General features: G+C 32.4%; 5 protein-coding genes and 1 non-coding gene across 6 annotated transcripts; 2 read left to right on the forward strand and 4 right to left on the reverse strand.

Annotated features, from left to right (window-relative positions):
• The first annotated feature begins 197 nt into the window (after nt 1-197).
• On the forward strand, nt 198-1,799 carry LOC105641892 (ubiquitin-60S ribosomal protein L40-like). Its single transcript, NM_001308770.1, has 5 exons — nt 198-300; nt 465-551; nt 650-752; nt 1,561-1,627; nt 1,773-1,799. The coding sequence occupies exons 1-5, from the start codon at nt 198-200 to the stop codon at nt 1,797-1,799; spliced, it is 387 nt and encodes a 128-aa protein (NP_001295699.1).
• LOC119371415 (small nucleolar RNA snoR99) lies at nt 946-1,046 on the forward strand. The gene has a single exon (XR_005179038.1). It is a non-coding gene; the product is annotated as a small nucleolar RNA snoR99 (small nucleolar RNA).
• Nucleotides 1,800-1,843: 44 nt separating the features above from the next.
• Nucleotides 1,844-5,188, reverse strand: LOC105641901 (polygalacturonase). Its single transcript, XM_012226551.4, has 4 exons — nt 4,754-5,188; nt 3,506-3,795; nt 2,757-2,985; nt 1,844-2,653 (listed from the first exon to the last, which is right to left on the reverse strand). The coding sequence occupies exons 1-4, from the start codon at nt 5,186-5,188 to the stop codon at nt 2,432-2,434; spliced, it is 1,176 nt and encodes a 391-aa protein (XP_012081941.3). The 3' UTR covers nt 1,844-2,431.
• A 1,331-nt stretch (nt 5,189-6,519) lies between these two features.
• Nucleotides 6,520-8,752, reverse strand: LOC105641902 (polygalacturonase). The gene is made up of 4 exons (XM_012226552.3): nt 8,262-8,752; nt 7,619-7,908; nt 6,935-7,163; nt 6,520-6,838 (listed from the first exon to the last, which is right to left on the reverse strand). Exons 1-4 carry the CDS (start codon nt 8,694-8,696, stop codon nt 6,596-6,598), a joined length of 1,197 nt encoding a protein of 398 aa, XP_012081942.1. The 5' UTR covers nt 8,697-8,752; the 3' UTR covers nt 6,520-6,595.
• Nucleotides 8,753-10,764: 2,012 nt separating this feature from the next.
• Nucleotides 10,765-13,228, reverse strand: LOC105641903 (polygalacturonase). The gene is made up of 4 exons (XM_037641445.1): nt 12,794-13,228; nt 11,561-11,850; nt 11,244-11,472; nt 10,765-11,151 (listed from the first exon to the last, which is right to left on the reverse strand). Exons 1-4 carry the CDS (start codon nt 13,226-13,228, stop codon nt 10,930-10,932), a joined length of 1,176 nt encoding a protein of 391 aa, XP_037497373.1. The 3' UTR covers nt 10,765-10,929.
• A 3,228-nt stretch (nt 13,229-16,456) lies between these two features.
• Nucleotides 16,457-18,386, reverse strand: LOC149496361 (polygalacturonase-like). The gene is made up of 4 exons (XM_089721000.1): nt 17,892-18,386; nt 17,383-17,672; nt 17,076-17,304; nt 16,457-16,978 (listed from the first exon to the last, which is right to left on the reverse strand). The coding sequence occupies exons 1-4, from the start codon at nt 18,324-18,326 to the stop codon at nt 16,760-16,762; spliced, it is 1,173 nt and encodes a 390-aa protein (XP_089577126.1). The 5' UTR covers nt 18,327-18,386; the 3' UTR covers nt 16,457-16,759.
• Nucleotides 18,387-19,858: the final 1,472 nt, after the last annotated feature.

Raw genomic sequence — 19,858 nt, forward strand, 5'->3', positions numbered from 1 at the left:
GGGTCGAAGCCCAAATCAAGGTTTCGGGTCTGTGATTGTTGGAGTTTAGTCAGACTTTTAAGTCAGATTCCGTCAAATAATAAGCCATTAATCGGCCCAGAAAACGGTCCGGGACTTCGAAACCCTAGCTAGCTACTATAAAATGCTAACGATATGCATAGATGAAGCCCTGGTTTGGAAGAGGAGCAGCAGCAAAGATGCAGATATTTGTGAAAACCCTAACGGGGAAGACCATAACTCTCGAGGTAGAGAGCAGCGACACAATTGACAATGTCAAAGCCAAGATCCAGGACAAGGAAGGTGCTTACATGTTTCTTTCTAACTTGCAAAATCTTCTTTTGCTTGTTTGTTTGCTCAGAAAATGAACATTTTTACTATGATATAATATTTGGACTTTTGGATTCGGTTTTACTCCTTTTCTTTGCGTTTTCCATTAATTTGGAGATGGTTTATTGTTGAAATAGGAATTCCACCGGACCAGCAGCGACTGATCTTCGCTGGCAAGCAGCTTGAAGATGGCCGAACCTTGGCGGATTACAATATCCAGAAAGGTCCGTCTCTTTGCTTTTTAACTAACTAATCAATCAATTTATTAGAATTGATGTTTGTTCAAAAGATATTTTTATTGATTCTATTTGGTCCTCTGCAGAATCGACTCTTCATCTTGTTTTGAGGCTTAGGGGAGGGATCATAGAACCTTCTCTCATGGCATTGGCTCGCAAATACAATCAAGATAAGATGATTTGCCGCAAGTATGTTTCTTTTATACTTTGTTGTATTGCGTGAATTGGAAGTTTTCTTTTTATTGGGTTTCTGAAACATGTGTATACTGGTGTTTAGGTATCATTTTTATTTTCTTAAATGCTTGTGGTGTCAACATTTGGAACCTTGTTCTTGACCGTGTGAATTTCTGGGTACTTAATTATATAGCTTCTTTGCTTAAACATGCACAAGAGGTTATATGAGTGCCCTATATCAATTTCCATTCTTTAACTTTGTCAGCTGGGATTGTTTATATTCAGTTGATTTTCATGGCTGGTACATTATAACACGTCTGTTTTCTGAATGCAATATTTTACTGATGGATTTAGTTTTGAATTACTTTTCTTCCATTAGATAAGCTAAATGATTGAGTAATTGTGATGTTGCTGAAGTAACAAATTAATATGTAATGAGACTTCGAGACTGAACCATATCTTCAGTTTGTATGTCATGAGATGGCAATATGATCACTTTCTAACCTTAACCATTTTTACTTGCTTAGTGAGTTTTATACTGTGTCATTTATGTAAGTTAAAAGAGTGTGAATATTCTTACTCTTTTTGAAGTGAGTGCATTTCTTCACTCCCTTCATGCATTTTTCAATATTTAACATCCATTTCCTCACTGGGGTTCTCAATTTTCCATATTCTTGTTCTGTTGATTATGTTTTAACGAGTGAGTGAAGCTTACAGAAATATGCTCTAAGTAACTTGTGTGCTTATGTTGTGGCTATGCAGGAACATTGAACTGTAGCATATAGTTAATTATTTACTTATCTGTTTCATTATGGGTTTGTAGGTGCTATGCTCGTCTGCATCCAAGGGCTGTAAATTGCCGGAAGAAGAAGTGCGGTCATAGCAATCAGGTTATTTTCTTATTGAATTCAACTAGTCTGATTATTTTTGTTCTCATCACTCGAGCAATTTATGCTGGGAATGTATTTTGTTTTCTACTAAGTTGTGTTTATCTCTTTACCAGACTAGCTGACTGTTGTTTATTTGCCATTACAGTTGAGACCTAAGAAGAAAATCAAGTAAACTGTCACGCAGAGTGCATTTTGGTGTTTCGAACTATATGGATATTAGATTTGGACCTTACTTTTCACTTCCTTGTTTGTTTAAGCATTTTAGACGAGGATTTAGCGAGCCTCTATGTGGTCAATTTTCATGGAATGCTGTTAAATGACTATGTTTTTCTTGTTATTTTTGTTATCATAGACTGTCTTTATCAATGTACGACACTTTTTGGCATCCAAATTAAGGAAAATATAATTTTGGCATCTAAAGTAAGGAAACACTATAATGTGAAAGAAAATGATATACTATATATAAAGTATGAATCAATTAATGAAATAAAAATTTTCAACATTACAAGAGAGTCGATGTTTGAAAGAATATAATTAAATTAATTAAGTACGAGAAAATGTCATATCACTATTAGAATATTCTTTATTTTGCCCAACAATTTTATAGTAAAACCATAAGAGTTTTTAAAATTACATTTCCACCATTTATTGTTCCCAGAATAAACAAGTGTATTTACATATATTTACGCAACTAATTAAAGAATTCTCAGGGCGGAGCTATGTGTTAGAGGAGAGGAGCAATTGCCGTTTTCTCTTTTAAAAGTTTACTAATGCCAAGGTTCAAGCTCCGCCCCTGGTTCTACCTTAGAAACAACTTGCAGGAATAACGAAGCCTGCATTGCTCCCATGTGCATTAGTACAAGACGATGTCGCATTAGCTGTATTAAAATATGTCAACTTAATGTCATGCAATTTGATTCCTGTGCATGGATCACTTGAACTGCATATAAAATTCATTGCTACTTTTGTGGCTGATGTTCCCCTTATCCTCTTGTACGTCACCCCACTTATCTTCACTCCAGAACTCTGATATATATAAAAGCGAATGTTCATATAAATTTGTGCATTAACAAAAGCCGTTTTTTCTTATACGAATACAGAGGACAATGGAGGTGAAACCTTAATGTACCTGGTTAGGGCAACCATGGCCACTTGGGCAATATTCCTGATCGATGATGATTGGATTATAGGTATTTTTCATTATGATGTTTTGGAAAACAATGTCTTTAGCAAATCCAGAGCTGGGTCTACCCCATGATTTGATTCTGACTCCATTTTGAGTGCCTGTGAATACGACACCTGTTACTGTCACGTTTTGGACACCACCTTCTCTGGTATGTGCAGCTAGACTTCCAATACTGGCAGAGAAACAGTGGTTAATGAGTAACAAAATCCAGGAATTATAAAAAGAAAGAAAGAAAACAGCAATTGGGCTAATCGTTCTATATGTTCCTTATTAGTTTAGCAACAAAATTCTTGAAGAGCATCGCAAATTGCAGTGTTATTCTCAGATTTAGCCTGTTTGGTAACATAGTGTGCACTATAGCTTTTATAGATTAAGACACCGTTTTATAAAAAATTAATCCATGTAATGTTACTATTTAAATAGCTATGCACTACTAAAACAAGATTAGAAAATCCATTAAGCTGTTAGCTTCGCAATAAGGTAATTACTGTCCAATTCTAATTATTACCTATAATTAATAATAAACGTTTATATTATAATGATATGGGGAGAGTCGCCAATCAATCAGGTGTAATTTGATTGGTTTTCTCATTAATATGAATAGTAAGAGGTTTTGATTGCCCTCCCGTCATATAGCCCATCATGTTAACCTAAATAAATGAAAATAAAGAAAAGGCAGAAACAATAAAAACCTGATTCCATGTCCAGGGCCACAGGCAATGCGTTGAATCCAAATGTTGTTGGAGCCTGGACCTATAGAAATACAATCATCTCCAGTCTTAAAGGAGCTGTCTGTAATGGTAATCCCAGTAGAAGATTGCATGTGGATCCCATCGGTGTTGGGACTTAAACTTGGGGCTCTAATCTTGACGTTTTGAAGCATAATGTTGTGGCAATGGCTAATGGCTATGTGAAACATTTGGCTGTTGATTGAACTCAATCCTTTAACATCAATGTTTCTTGACGCCACAAATGATATGGACTGCTTGCGTCAAGTTTAACACTAATTAGCCACATGGAAAATGCTTGCCAACTTATATTTATCCACTTATACAAATCCAATTTAATAAAAAATATTTAGTATAATAAAGATATCGATAATATAATGATTTTTTTCAATTTTTTAATTTTTTTTTTTATTATCAAGAGAAGGGGATTTGAATATGGAATTATTGTCAGATTATATATGTATTTAACACTAAGCTAAATCTTGGTATGCTTTTAATTTTACTACTTTTTTCTTAAATCTAGCATGAAGCACGTAGTTTCATGCTAGAACAGTGAATCGTTTAAATGGAAAATTCACTCAGTATCTTTCAGTTTAAAGATCACATAACTCTATATTGAATGACAAAATGATGAATGCTAGAATGGTTAAGAAAAAAAAAAAAATCATTATATCCATCGATAAAATTTAAAAAATTAGTCACAATTATTAAAATAATGAAATTCCAAACTTTTTTTTAATAAAAATTGTCATGGTTCTATAAAGCCAATTTAATAAAAAAAAAATACATTTAGTATAAACAAAGATGTTGATATCTTTTCATTAAAAAAAAAAAAGAGAAATTAGCAAAATTGTTTAGCTTATTAAGGATTGGGTCAATCATTGCTAAAATATCAGAACTAACCGATTAGGTGGTAGACTTTCCATCCTTTTACACACACACACACACACACACATATATATATATATATATATATATATATATATATATATATATATATATATATATGATTCTAATTCAATGATTACAGTAATAAGTTATTTACATTAACAATTAACAATTAATTATTATTAATAATTGACAATTAGTAGTTGGTGTATATTAAAATTTTAAAATACAGTTCCAATCGATTCCAATGGCGCTATATCAATAGTGTACGTAGTAATTAGATGAGATATATATAGTGTGAGAGACATGGAAGGTAGGACATACCCTAGCTCCAGGAGGACAAACGTTTCCAGCTTTCCTGCAAGCCCAAAAGCCACCTCCCCTAGCATCAATAGTGCCACCATAGATATCAACCCCACTAACCTTATAAAACAATATCCAAAATCCAGAACTCCCAAAACTCCAATAATTTGTTGGTGCTAAAATCCTCCCATCAATCCAAAACAAGATTTTACTTTTGCATGGACCGCTAAATACTATTGGTTTCACCAAGAAATTCCCTTTAGGAACATAAACGGTGGCTACCCTTGTTGACCTACATGCAGAGGACCATGCCCTAAGAAATGCCTGTGTAGAATCAGTTTTGCCATCTGCTTTTGCCCCAAAGTTCATAACATTGTATGCCCCATTTGATGCTTGGAATAAGGAAAACGAAAGAAAGAGGAAGAGAAAATAATGTATTAAGGTATTGCCAGCCATTTGTTTCTTGTTTAATGATGGGATTAGAGATATGATGGACACTAATTGCAAATAATTTATCTATATATATAGTTCTGCTTTAGTATAAAACAAGTCAATTACATGTTACCTTTCATGTTATTATTAATTACGTACTTAAACATCAATTATGAAATGTACGGTGATAATGAGTTGTTTCTCTAGTTCACTACGTTAGTATATCTGTACATATATAGATAATTATTAAATTAGAAATAATATAATTCTCAAAAAAAAATCTTGGAAATGATATAATAATACGATCCGCCACTAACGATTGTCTATCTATTTACAATTCATCTTATCCTCTTGGTAGCTCTTGCCGGAGCAGTGGAATTATAACATATATCAGACGCTAGATGAATGTCTTTTTCTTCAATTTTTTTTTTGGATAGTTAAACTATAATTATATCTAGAAAAATAATTTGTTCAATATTTATTAGAAAAATCAAAATAATAAAGCCGAATTAAATTATATATATATATATATATATATATATATATATATATATATATATATATATATATAAAATTATTTGTTGAAAATTCCAAATATTTTGATTGTTTGTGTTGGACGTCCTTTGAAACTTAGTTTGGTTTGACCTTTTCAAGCTCTTGGCTATATAATTCTATGAAAAAGACAGCGAAATTAGTTTTGAGTTGCCACAAGCAATGATAGGGAGAGACAGATAGGTAACTAATTATTCTTAAAATATTATATGATATATCTTTTCTTTGAAAACGAAAATATATAACAGACTGTGTGCATTAAAATGTGAATGAAATTTTTATACTATTATTGTATAACTAATCAATGCAAATGTCAATAATATATAAATATTGCTCAACGTGCATGATACTTAATTACAACTTTGGTTTCTCTTCCTCCATGTCCTGACATGCAAGTATTGCTTAATTAGAACACTTCTGCAACTTAATACAAGCATGTGACTCAGCAGCAGAGGCACGTATAATTGAGGGGTGCAAATACAATTTTTTCTAAGTAGACAGTAATATATTTATAAAGTGAACTCCTTAAATTGTTATATTTATAATTTGTGAACCCCTTAAAATATACTATGTGAACCCATCCCATTTTTTCTCGGGCATTTTTCCAATGACAATTCAAACGGGAATGTCATTAAATGCACTTGAAGCAACCCTATTTGGAAACATAAATTTAACAGGCTAAATGTGGGGATAAATATTACACGTTTGCTAGAACAGTTTGTGTTGCATTGCTGAATATAATTTTAATCTTAAGCATAAGGATTTTAGGACAAAAATGAATAATTTATTTTTTCAACCTGAAACATTAATTCATAAATGAGTTATAACCTCTTTTCTCAGCCAAATAGAATTAGCTACAAGGACCCTTTCAACTATAGGTTACATATAATCTATCATTTCATATAGTAAACAACTTGCAGGCTGAATCCAACCAGAAGCTGTTCCATCAGCATTTCTGCATGATGCATCTGCTGGTTTATTCTTGTAAGTGAGCTCTACAGCTTCTAGTCTAATCCCAGTGCACGGATTCTTTTTACTGCAATCAAATCTCACTGCAACTTCTGTTGCTGATGTTCCACGAATGTTTTTGTAAGCCACATCAGTAACTTTAACTCCTGATTCCTGTCACATCCCAAAGCAAATGAATATTGACGTCAGAATTATTTTCCTTTTCATTTTTGTTTTTGGCGTTGCACTGAGGAGGAATAGTATTATTACCTGATGAGGGCAATTCTTGCTGTGAGGACAATAATTTTGATCAATGACGATTGGATTGTGGACATCAAACATAACAGCATTTTGGAAGAGAATGTTCTTTGCAAAGCCAGTACTGGGTTTTGCCCAAGACTTTATTCTCACTCCATTCTGAGTTCCTCGGAATACAACTGCTTTAACAGTCACATTTTGCACACCAGGTTCATGAAAATCCATGCCCAGACTTCCAATGCTACAAATAAGGATACTTTACCTTGTTAGAAATTTTAACGCGGGATGTTATAAACTATGGGCTATTTTAGTTTGCAAAAATGGACTGCATAATTCATTTTAAGAATACATGTTTGGAGCCCAATTTGTGTGTTTATATATAATGCGTTTGCACATTTCTAATGGGTCAGTATGATAAGACGGTTAAAAATTTAAACCTAATCCTAAGGACTTGTAATAGAAATATCCATAAGATTCTATATAAATAGATTAGGTCATCTCTTCATCGTTAACTCTAATATTAGCTAGATCCATTAAAAGTCATCTTGTGAACCTTAACCCCAATATTGGCTAGTCACGCTTGAAAGCGACCTTGTAAATAAGGAAATAGAGATTATAAATTCTGATTTATTTGACATGTGTTATTATAAATTATTGACAAAGAGTAATTCTAAACTCTACTTTAAATAAATGTACCTTATTCCATGGCCAGGTCCACAAGCAATGTTTTCAATCCATACATCGGTAGAACCAGGGCTAATTGATATGCAATCATCGCCAGTTCCAATTTTAGAATTCAAAATTGTAACAGCACTTGACAACTGCACATGAATGCCGTCAGTGTTTGGGCTTTCACCCGAAGCAGATATCCTAACTCCTTCAACTTTCACATTCTGGCAGCCGTGGATGACAATATGGAACTTTTGGCTGTTTAATGATGTTAATCCTTCTATTACGATATTACTTGAATCGATAAATCGCAATGACTGCATTTTAGATCAAAAAATAAATATAATAACTATTAGCTCACCGAATACATATAAGCTCTTATTTAATTGAACTCGTGATATTAAAATATTAAATATGAATTAGTATCACTAGATGAGAACTTATATATAGCTTGTATGTTTTTATTTATTTATAATGAGATGTTTCTATTTAAACTTCTCCTTACTAATTGGACCATCCCATTGAATTGGATTATTACTTTTCAATTTTTAGATTATGTATACATGTAAATTCTCTATTTTTATATATGAGTTAATTAGAAGTCAAAAAGAAAAAGAAACTTTAAAAAAATAAAAAAGAGAAAAAGAAAAAAGAAAGCGATTGTACATACCGTGGCACCCTTAGGACATTTCTTGTAAGTGGCCTTACAATTCCATAAGCCAGTGCCTTGTCCATCAAGAACGCCACCAGAAACTGAAATTCCATCAACATTTTCGAGCAAAATCCAGCTTTCTTCATGTCCAATGACATGGTAATCTGATGGAGCAACAATAATGCCATCAATACGTATTAGAATAGCATCATTGTTGCATTTGCCGCGAAAAATAACGTTTCGCAGCAAGAACCTCCCTGCTGGGACATGAATGGTGGTGGGCGTTCTGGAGCTGCAGGCGTGATTCCATGCAGCAAGAAAGGCTTTGGTTGAGTCAGCTTTTCCATCAGGTTTTGCTCCATAATTTAACACATTGTGAGTTATTGCGAAAGAAGATGAAGTAAAGAAAATGAAAATAAGTGCTAAGACTACCTGAGTCTTTGGAAAAGCCATTTTCTTGTTCTTGTAGTGAGAGAGAGAGAGAGAGAGAGAGAGAGAGAGAAAGAGAATTGGAGATTGAAAGTTTATGTTTTGATGGTGGAAAGGATTTTGAAGGGTTCTATTTATAGATGTTGATTAATGTTTTTAAAATTGGATTGAAAGAATCAAAAAGCAAATATAAGTTTGGCCCAGACGACTTTGAGAGAAGAGTTTTGGTTTTGTTAGGTTTTTAGTTTATCTTTTAGTAATACTAATACGTATACTTACTTGCAACATAGATAGCTTGCATATTTATCATTTGCACTTTGCGTTTCTTTTTGCTCTTTCATCCAATATAATAAATAATATTTACATTTCTTGTTTTGTATTGTTATAATCGGAAATCTTTTAAAAGAAAAAGTGATTCTGATATAAAACCCTAATTTAGTAGGATATGATTGAAGCAGTTATACAAAGCAGTTATATTTACCTTTTTTCTTTTTAAGGTATATAAGGATTGAAGCAGTTATACAAAGTAGAGCTTGTTGCAGATAAAATATATATCCATCCCGCTATACGCCAAGCATTATGAGCAGGATGGGTTTGGATAGAGTTTTATTCCAGAAAAATTAAAAAAAAAAAAAAAAAAACATAGACTTGGATTAGACTTGCTCAAGAAAAAAGACAATTACGGAAGTCGGGTTTTACTTTTAAAATTCCATATCCCCATCATCATTAAATGCATGTTTGGATCCGATTCGGCCGCATGTTTTGTATTGGCCACTACTGATCCGAATCTATAACGGATATAAATTTTAATATACATCCCACTCTGTTTATTAAACAGATGAGTTAAATTTATTTTTTTTAGGTTCGGATCAGTTTAGGTATCCGCATCAGTTCAGATTAGATTGCCACCCCTATTCCCAATATGACACCTTTTGGCAAACCATTCTTCTTCGTGTGTGTGTGATCAAATCGCATAATGGACCATATAAATTCTGGTCTGATGGAGGAAAAGAAAGAAGAGGTCGAGAATGAAGTTTTGGTGGATTGTTTCGTCGGACTATGGCTGGAATCGGCCTTGCAAGAAACAATGGCAGCTTCTGCTCTTCCTTCACATTAGAGAAACGGATTGAAAAAAAAGGGGTTTACTTAGCAGGTCAAAGAGCTTCAATGCACAATTGTTTTGCCTTTGATAATCAACTGATGTTGGCAGGACATGGAAGTTACTGCAATAATGGCAGATATACAAACCTAACAATAGCATTTCATGAACAACTTGATCAAATAGAAATTAGCTAAGGTAATATAATCAAGGGGAGAAACAAATAATTTTAGAACTCATCTGTAGTGTTGGATCACTAGAAAGGAGTGGAGGTGATAAGAAATGGAGCTTCAAATTGTAGCTGTTAGACTCATCGATGTCATCTTACAGTAAGTTAACGTCTAAAATTGCAAAAATGGATCGAAGGGATAAATGATGTAACGGACTGAAGTTACAAGGGTATGACATTCTATTTGTAAAGTAATTTTTTGCGGCAAAACATAAGGCTAGCTTATGTAACTGTTGATCACCACATGCACCAAAATTAACAATGGAGGAGGTAGTTAATGTAAGCACGTATTGGTTAAAATTTGAAAATCAGATTGAATCAATCTAGTTTGATTTATCAGTTTGTAGCTATTTGAATTAATCGATTTGGTTTCATTTTTGATCTTATGTAATTTGGGTGTTTGATTTGTTGGTTCTATTATAGATAATAAACTAATTAATTTTTTTGAAAAATCAAATTGATGAACTTATTCAGTTTCATTTGATTCTATATATAGTTCTATTTCGATTTGATTTTTAAAAATATAATTCAGTTTTTGGTTTTATCAATAGGTTTAATTTGGAATCGAACCAACAATTGCTCCTCTAGTACTTAATAAGACATATCAATTATAATTGAATTGGTTTTTCTCCTCATCACCTTTTGCACTTCCCTTATCCATGACTTTGAGTTCTACTGCCTGATATGGTGGCATCGCCAGGATTATATATATATATATATGTATATATATATATTACCTTACACATAAGATTTTGAGGGGAAAAGTCAATATTTTATTTTATTTTTTCATACTGAAACAGTTATGAATATGTTAGACAAGCTAAAAAAGATATTCTTGTTTTCATAACTCTCACCAGTCACCAGCCAAATAAGAATTATATATGAGACTCTAAACAACAGAATATAGTTGATTTCTATAATCTATCCTTTCACTGTAAACAATTTGCTGGCTGAATGAAACCAGAAGCAGTTCCATCAGCATTTTTGCATGATGCTTCTGCTGGTTCATTCTTGTAAGTGAGCTCTACACCTTCTAGTCTAATCCCAGTGCATGGATTCTTTTTACTGCAATCGAATCTCACTGCGACTTCTGTCGCTGATGTTCCACGAATGTTTTGGTATGACACATCAGTAACTGTAACTCCTGATTCCTGTCACATGCCAAAGCAAATGAGTACTGACATCAGAATATGTTCATCTTCATTTTTATTTTTAGCATTTCACTGAGAAATAGTATCATTACCTGACGAGGGCAATTCTTGCTGTGAGGGCAATAATTTTGATCAATGACAATTGGATTGTGGACATCTAACATAACAGCATTTTGGAAGAGAATGTCCTTTGCAAAGCCAGTACTGGGTTTTGCCCAAGACTTTATTCTCACTCCATTCTCAGTTCCTCTGAATACAACTCCTTTAACTGTCACATTTTGCACACCAGGTTCATGAAAGTCCATGCCCAGACTTCCAATGCTACATCAAAGAGTCCTTACCTTAGCACAATGTAAAAAGCAAATATAAATGCTAAATCTCTCACACATACACATATATATAAATGTACCTTATTCCATGGCCAGGTCCACAAGCAATCTCTTCAATCCATAAATGGGAGGAACCAGGGCTGATTGATATGCAATCATCACCAGTTCCAATTTTAGAATTCAAAATTGTGACTGCACTTGACAACTGCACATGAATGCCATCAGTGTTTGGGCTTTCGCCCGAGGCATGTACTGTAACTCCTTGAACTTTCACATTCTGGCAGCCATGGATGACAATATGAAACTTTTGGCTGTTTAATGATGTTAATCTTTCTATCACGATATTGCTTGAATCGATAAATCGTAATGACTGCATTTAGATCGAAAAATAAATTTAGTAACTGTTAGCTGACATAATAGTAAAATTATAAATAACAATTTAAGTATGGTTGATTCTTAGAAATAGCATGCAATGCAAACAATAGAAGATTTTCTCTGAATAATATTTAATAAGATGCAATTTTTTAGCATGCATGTGAATAAATTACAATGCAAATTCCAATGCTAAGTCAAACTAAATAGCGGTGGAAGTTGGGCATGAAGTATGAACCCATGCCGTTTTGTTTATCAGTACTTCACCTTAGTCATGTAGGCTAAGAGTCATTCGCTTTTTATATACATATATATATGAACTCGTGATATCAAAATATTAAATATGGTTCAGTATATTGCTTATACTTTTTCTCATTTAATTATAATGATATATTGTTGGAACGCACATTGAAATTAAGGCGACACTTCCTTGTATTTGATTTGATACATCAACAATATAAGCTTCTATTCTTTACTAATTGGAATAACACTGTTGGATTGAATTGTTACATTTCAATTTTTAAATTATGTATACATGAAATTATTTATTTTTATATATGAGTTCGAAGTCTAATGACAATAAAAAAAAGATTCCTTGGCTAAAAAAGAGGTAACAGCTACAATACATTTTTTGGCATGGTTATAAAACTGTATCTGATATACTTGTATTTTTTTGTTGATCAATAGTTCCTTTTCTCCTCTCGTGAAAAAAGATTGCAGCTATTTTCTCTTGTATTTTAGACTATCTATTCGGAATTCAGGTTTTACTTAATTTTCCAAAATAGGATAAGGTGTATTAGGAAAAACTTGATGGCTTGGATATAGTAACTGGTTAGTTGAGTTTTAAACGAACAAATGTTTATTTCTATTTAATTCTTAAATAAAAATTCTTATTTGCTGATCAAAGAGAAAAAAATAAAAAAAGAAGTGATTATACATACCGTGGCTCCCGTAGGGCATTTCTTGGAAGTGGCCTTACAATTCCACAAGCCAGTGCCTTGTCCATCAAGAATGCCTCCAGAAATTGAAACACCATTAACATTGTCGAACAAAATCCAGCTTTCTTCATGTCCAATAACATGGTAATCTGATGGAGCAACAAGAATGCCATCTATACGTACTAGAATAGCTTCATTATTGCATTTGCCGTGAAAAACCACGTTTCGCAGCAAGAACCTTCCTACTGGCACATAAATGGTGGTGGGCGTTCTCGAGCTGCAGGCGTAATTCCATGCAGCAAGAAAGGCGTTGGTTGAGTCAGTTCTTCCATCAGGTTTTGCCCCATAATTTAACACATTGTGAGTTTTTGCTAAAGAAGATGAAGTAAAGAAAATGAAAATAAGTGCTAAAACTTGCTGAGTGTCTGGAAATGCCATTTTCTTGTTAAATATGCTTGTAGAGACAGAGAATTGAAGATTGAGAGTTCGTGGTTTTGCTGGTTGAAAGGACTTCGAGGGGTTTCTATTTATAGAGTTTGATTTCAGTTTTTGAAATTGGATTAAAAGAATCAAAAAGCAAATGTAAGTTTTGCTTAGACGACTTTAAGAGAAGATTTTTGCTTTTGATACGTTTTAAGATTATCTTTAGTAAATTTTTTTTTAAAAAAAGGTTATCTTTTAGTAATACTACGTACACTTACTTGCAACATAGATAGTTTGCATATTTATCATTTGCACTTTGCGTTTCTTATTGCTCTTCCATCCAATATAATAAATTATATTTACTTTTTCTTTTTATGTTTTTATTGTTATAATCAGAAATGTTTAAAGGGAAAGTTATACTGATGTAAAAACCCTAATCACTGGATTATTAGGTTTGTAGGATATGATATATTCTTCCTTTCTTTTTCTTTTTCCTACCTCTTTTTAAGGTTGCATCCAAGATTGAAGCAGTTATACAAAGTATAACTCATTTCACATTACTTTCCAAAATTGGTTTCTCTTCTTTTTTTTTTTTTTTTTTGGTGGACTAAAGGGAGCTCTAAGGCTCAAGAAGAACTACAAGAGACGATTGAGCGCCTAGAAGCAACAGAGCAGTAATCACTAAAAATCAAAATTAGTATCTATTAATGATCAATGAAGCATATAGAAAATACAAACAATAAATTGATGACGGCCATATTTGGTGAGTGTTATTTAGAAGGAAAGCTATCTCCTATTATGCAAACCACAATATTATTTTATTCTATTTGATCTCATTAAAAAAAATTCTTTAATGTCAATATGAGTGATATGTTTTTGAGACTTAGAACAACGTTATGAGAAACATTAATACCAATAGCCATAATAACTTAACATAAACAAAGGCATTAACGTAGATTTTTTTCATGAAGATTGTTAGGGATAGTAATCATTTTCCGGACATCTTAGCCTAGAAAGGAGTTCTCGCTAATTAATCATTATGTCGCTATTGATTTTCTTTTTTTGTCATTTTTGAGATCTTCTCACCTCAAGAAGGATTCCACCTTTATTTGTTTCATTCCCGAGGTATTTCCATTTAGGTCAAAGGCTCTAAGTTTTTTCACTTATCACTTCTAGATTAACTAGGGTGTATTCGAAAAGCATATTGGCTTAAGTTTAGGATCGCTTAGGTTTGATAAATTTTTTCCGGCTTTACACTGATTAATAAAATTAAAAAATTTACTATTAATAAACTCATCAACAAGGTATAAAACTTAATTACGCTCTGTATATGGGTCAATCCACCTATGAGTATAGCATATGGACAAAATTCACGTATAGCATATGTTTTAAGTTTTAGGTTAAATAGATAGAATAAGAGAATGAAAGGACAAGACAGGGCAGGATATGACCGTCAAATGTGACAAAGCAGACACAACAATGTCAAAACTTCGTAAGTAAGAAATAAGAATAGAAAGAAGAATAGCAAGAACAAATTTAGTGCTGTATAATGAACAAAAGACAGTGTTTTATGGAGAAAAACTTATTTAGACGGTCCACGGATCCACTTATGGATCAAACTAATAAAATTAAATATTTTTATTAAAATGAGAGTATTTTTAATCATACACTTAAAAAAAAAAGATAAAATCGAAATATTTTTTAAAGAATTCTTAATTTTATTTATTTGGTTCATAAGTTTAATCATAGACCCGGTCGGTGTACGAAAGTATTTTCTTATTTTATATATTGAATTGCATCAATATGTCCATTTTATTGCTTTTTAAGCACAAGATGTAACGTTTCCTCAACTGGCCTCAAAGCTATCAACCCTAGTGTCCTATACTATAAGACAAACACTGGATCAGAAGCTGCCAGTTTAATGACCAAATACTATAAAGTAATCTATAGCGTGAGATCTTGGGGCAGTAGAAACCGGACAAGAAAACGGCGTATCTCTTTCTCCATTGTTTCCAAAATTCTTGGCTTCTCTTTAACTTGATACTTATCATTGGAACCTACTTTTGGCCATTCTTTAAGCTCATAGTTATCTGTTTCCTTTAACCTCTTCACCGATTTCTCATGTCTACTACAACTGCCTAGCTAACGAATTCTCTTGCTTTCATTTTCTTTTCCTAATTTTCGTTGTGATGGGTTTAACTGGTAGCCAACCGTAACTAACTACTAACTAACATGCATCATATATGTATACTTCAGTTGAAAATGCCCGCTTTATGAAGATTTCTGCACTAAACCCTATGTTTTTTTTTTTTTCCTGAATTTGAAATAATAAATAATCATTTTACCTTTAAAAGTATATATATTTTGATCTTTTGGTGTGTATATATAATCTGATTTCAGATTATAGTATACATTTAAACTTTGTATTATTTTGATTATAGATTTTTTTATTTAATATTTTCGAGTTAAGTTGGTTTGTTTGGGGTGAATCTATTGGCTCAGATTTAAATATCTGAAAATGTTAAATTTTTTCTGATTTTATAAAAGTTAATAAAATAATTAAATTGCCTTAAAAAAAAAATGGTGTATGTGGATTGTATCGAATAGATTGAAGGTTGGTCACCAATTCTATTTATTCGTCAACTCAAACATGAACATGGATTTGAAAATTTCAAAATCAAAATAAATTTCAATTAAGGTTGAAATTATAGTCAACGGATTTATTTGAATTGGGTTGATGTTAAGTCAAAACATATGATATCCAACAATAAAAATAGACTATATACAGATTGTGGTTCAGTCGGCAATATAGACTGAATATGTGGAAAGAGTTTTTAGTTCGACCCTCATTAAACATATTAGACAAAGAGCCTTACCTGTGACTAAACCCCGAACTGGATTAGGCAGTTCCTAATAATAAAATCTGGATACCGGTAGTTTAAAAAAAAAAAAAAAAAACTAACAATTTAAAACAAAAAAGAATCATTTGAATTTAATTGGGTTGGTTGGGTTGTCAATTTCCAGAAATTTGTTCAGAAATATTTGTAATGAAAGGAACATTGGAGTTTACCGCTAGGTATTTAATCAAATAGAATCGTCCAATTTCTATATAACCTATCATCATAATATCTATAGAGTTTTTGGTAGAATGTGTATTTGTCTGTCTTTATTTCTTTAAATCTTTCGAATCTCATTCAACCAAAAAAAACAAAAAGAAACAAATCTGAAAATTGCGGACAAAAAGAAAAAAAAAAGTAAACTTATCTTATATAATATCATATCATTAATTAGTTGAAATACATTACTCATGACAACTTCCAAAACAAGTAGCCGGTTTAGATAATTGTAAGGCCGGGCTCAAACCAATTTTAATGGGCCTGAAAGCCTCATGCTCTGACAATAAAATATACCTATTTTTATGTCCTAATTAAAAGCAAGAAACAAGCTCAATGTACTTCCTGAGCTAGTTTTCTCGCAACATTTTCTTTTCTTTCTCTTTTTTATTCAAAAATCCTGATATAAGAAACTTGTAATTGTAACATTTCTCTAAAGGCAGCTTGAGGGCTGAAGAAAACCATAAGCTTTACCATCAGCATTGATACAAGAAGCTTCCGCTGGCTTACTACCATAAGTGAGTTTCACGTCCTCCAATTGAATCCCAGTGCATGGATATTTCTTGCTACAATCAAATTTTACGGCAACTTCTGTTGCTGATGATCCATGGATGTCTTGATATGTCACGTCACTAATTTTAACGCCGGACTCCTGCCAAACATTTAGATATAGATTGTTTTATTTTAGGAACTTTTACATGAATAAATACTTACTAATTATTTAGGATATGTATATGTATATGTCTTACCTGGCCAGGGCAATTTTTTTCACCAGGACAGTAATTTTGATCAATCAGAATTGGGTTTTTGACATTGTTCATAACAGCATGTTGGAAAAGAATGTTTCTTGCAAATCCACTGCTGGGTCTGCCCCAAGATTTAATCCTGACACCATTTTGAGTGCCCGTAAATGTACAAGCCTTTACAGTCACATCTTGTACTCCAGCCTCATGGAGTTCCTTGCCTAAACTTCCAATGCTGCATTAATAACACATTTAGAATAAATATACGTACACGTATGTGTGTACATGTGGTTAAATATACGTATTGGTTTACCTGATTCCATGGCCAGGTCCACAAGCGATACTTTGAATCATTAAATTGGAGGTACCAGGGCCAATTGATATACAATCATCACCTGTGCCTATTTTAGAGTTCAAGATTGTGACAGCACTTGATTCTTGAACATGAATTCCATCAGTGTTAGGACTCTCTTCAGGAGCTGACACTTTGACATTGTGTACTTTGACATTCTGGCAGCGGTTTATCACAATGTGAAACTTTTGACTATTTTCTGATGCTAATCCCTCGATTTCTATGTTCTTTGAATTGATAAATTCTAGTGACTGCAAAATTAAATCAATTAGCCCGCATTAACTGGCTGCATAAAATTATAAACTAAATAAATAAACAATTTTAAAAAAATATTAAATTAAATATTAGTAACTTTTAAATAATTTATTATATTTATATTGACGTTTTGCACGGGAAATGGGAGATAGAGAAATTGAACCAACTTTTAGAAGAATGCTTTTGACAAAATGAACTTAATAACTTTAACTTACCGTGACGCCTTCAGGGCAACCCTTGCCGGACGATTTGCAAGACCACAAACCAGAACCTTGACCGTCAAGAATACCGCCGGAAACAGTAACTCCCTCAACATTCTCAAACAATATCCAATTCTTTTGATGGCCAATATCGTTATAATCTGATGGAGCCAAAAGAGTACCATCAATAGTAACTGCAATGTCTCTGTTCTTGCATGGACCCTGAAATGTAACTTTCCCAAGAGAATATTTCCCTTGTGGGACATAAAGAGCGGCAGGAACTGTAGATTTACAGGCTTGTTCCCATGCAGCCAGAAAAGCCTTTGAAGAGTCAGTTGATCCGTCGGGTCTAGCACCATAGCTTCGCACATTGTATGCTGTTGCTGGTGCCGCTATTGTAATAATTAACATAATTAATGTAGAAGCAAGAAGGCTCATTTTGTTGGCCATTTTCTTGTTTGGTTGATAAGAATATGTTGACGCAAGTGAAAGAAAGGAAGAGAAAGTGGGGAGTGGAGACTTGTGGAGTGGAAACCGTTTGAAGGGGGTATATATAGGAATTGGAATACAGTAATTCAGTTTTGAATAAACATTTATTGTTTATTATTTATTTATTTTGATTATACATAAAGGCACAATTATTTTTTATGGTTTTTTCTTTTTCATATTTCAATATTTGGAGTGGGAGGACTTTTCTTAAATACTTTGTGTCCTGCTCCAAGTGTGGAGATATGTATACTAACAAAAAAAAAAAAAAAAGTCATAATCTCACGGTATTAAAAAGGAATCTGATATTGTGAAGCAAAAAATGACACGAATATTGTGAAGTATTTCAAAGCTAAATAAAGCATATAGTAAGACTGTAATTATGCTTCGAGTCGAATTATACTGTCTCTGGTCGGACACGGGTGGTTTACGCTAAAAACAAAAAGCATACAGTAAGACTCAATACAAAAAAACACAATTTGCTAATTACTTAATTAGCGCCAAGAGTCTGCTCATGACTTAACTACTTACTATTTTCTTAAAGAATTATCTTATTACTCTTTAGTCTTGTCTATACCCATATATTTCCAATTTTTTTTTATTAGTAAATAAAATATTTTGTTAATTTTTTAACATATCCAGGAAAAAACTTAACATTTAAAAGCAACTAGACCCAAGCCATTAGTTTTATTAAAAAACGCCCGAATCTATCCTATGAATATTAAGTGAAAAAACCTCAAAGTATATCAGTATAAAAAGAAAACTCCAAAAATGTCTAACTACTTAATATCTTTGTTCTAGGCTTCATAGAATAAAAACTCTTGAGATAAGAAAATTTATACTTGGAAGCATTACAACAAAGATAATTAATACAAATAATCCTTCAAGAAGATTACAAAGAAAGAATTCTTCCATAGCCAACATGATAAATGCAGCAAAAAAGAAATCAAAGAGTAAGAGAGCCGCCCATTCAACTTTGATTTCCAAATTGGTATAATAACTTTGATTTATTTAGAATTTCCAAAATTTTAATACATAGAAAATTTCCTGATTGTATGGTCAGCTCAGCTGTTGAAATCAGGGACTCCTAACAGTAACTTTTGCTTCTTTTTTTTTTTTTTTTCACTTTTGCGTTCTTTAGTCAAGTAGAGGGAACCGAACCCACCAATAAGAATGTTAAAGCATAGTGTGGTATGGCAGGAAAAATTGAAATCGCGTTACATATTATTATATATTTCTTTTAGTTTTTCTTTTATTGGCTATTTTCATCATAGACTATTAATACTTAAAATGCAATTTGAACCCAAGAACTGGAAATTAAGGAAAGAATATGTGTAATTTAATTATGATTTTTTGGAATAATTACTCGATTAATTCTAAAGTAAAAAAGGTAATTATATACGAGTCTTGACTAGAATAGAAAAACCAAAAAGAGTTGCCTAATTGTAGCCCTAATTTCCATTTAATTGAATTTAAGAAACGTAAAGATTATATAA

The sequence above is a fragment of the Jatropha curcas genome, chromosome 5 (genome assembly GCF_041381405.1).
Source record: "Jatropha curcas cultivar XTBG-Jc1 chromosome 5, XTBG_Jcur_1.0, whole genome shotgun sequence".
Classification (NCBI taxonomy): Eukaryota; Viridiplantae; Streptophyta; class Magnoliopsida; order Malpighiales; family Euphorbiaceae; genus Jatropha; species Jatropha curcas.

Excerpts from the sequence above, each read along its gene's own strand:
- LOC105641892 (NM_001308770.1), top strand. The coding sequence starts at position 198 with ATGCAGATATTTGTGAAAACCCTAACGGGGAAGACCATAACTCTCGAG. Across the intron at positions 753-1,560 it reads GATAAGATGATTTGCCGCAA|GTGCTATGCTCGTCTGCATC; the intron begins GTATGTTTCTTT and ends ATGGGTTTGTAG. Across the intron at positions 1,628-1,772 it reads AGTGCGGTCATAGCAATCAG|TTGAGACCTAAGAAGAAAAT; the intron begins GTTATTTTCTTA and ends TTGCCATTACAG.
- LOC105641901 (XM_012226551.4), bottom strand. The coding sequence starts at position 5,188 with ATGGCTGGCAATACCTTAATACATTATTTTCTCTTCCTCTTTCTTTCG. Across the intron at positions 3,796-4,753 it reads TTTGTCCTCCTGGAGCTAGG|TCCATATCATTTGTGGCGTC; the intron begins GTATGTCCTACC and ends TGACGCAAGCAG. Across the intron at positions 2,654-2,756 it reads GCCATGGTTGCCCTAACCAG|AGTTCTGGAGTGAAGATAAG; the intron begins GTACATTAAGGT and ends TATATATATCAG.
- LOC105641902 (XM_012226552.3), bottom strand. The coding sequence starts at position 8,696 with ATGGCTTTTCCAAAGACTCAGGTAGTCTTAGCACTTATTTTCATTTTC. Across the intron at positions 7,164-7,618 it reads GGACCTGGCCATGGAATAAG|CATTGGAAGTCTGGGCATGG; the intron begins GTACATTTATTT and ends CCTTATTTGTAG. Across the intron at positions 6,839-6,934 it reads GCAAGAATTGCCCTCATCAG|GAATCAGGAGTTAAAGTTAC; the intron begins GTAATAATACTA and ends GGGATGTGACAG.
- LOC105641903 (XM_037641445.1), bottom strand. The coding sequence starts at position 13,228 with ATGGCATTTCCAGACACTCAGCAAGTTTTAGCACTTATTTTCATTTTC. Across the intron at positions 11,851-12,793 it reads AATGCCCTACGGGAGCCACG|TCATTACGATTTATCGATTC; the intron begins GTATGTATAATC and ends ATCTAAATGCAG. Across the intron at positions 11,152-11,243 it reads GCAAGAATTGCCCTCGTCAG|GAATCAGGAGTTACAGTTAC; the intron begins GTAATGATACTA and ends GGCATGTGACAG.
- LOC149496361 (XM_089721000.1), bottom strand. The coding sequence starts at position 18,326 with ATGGCCAACAAAATGAGCCTTCTTGCTTCTACATTAATTATGTTAATT. Across the intron at positions 17,305-17,382 it reads GGACCTGGCCATGGAATCAG|CATTGGAAGTTTAGGCAAGG; the intron begins GTAAACCAATAC and ends TTATTAATGCAG. Across the intron at positions 16,979-17,075 it reads AAAAAAATTGCCCTGGCCAG|GAGTCCGGCGTTAAAATTAG; the intron begins GTAAGACATATA and ends AATGTTTGGCAG.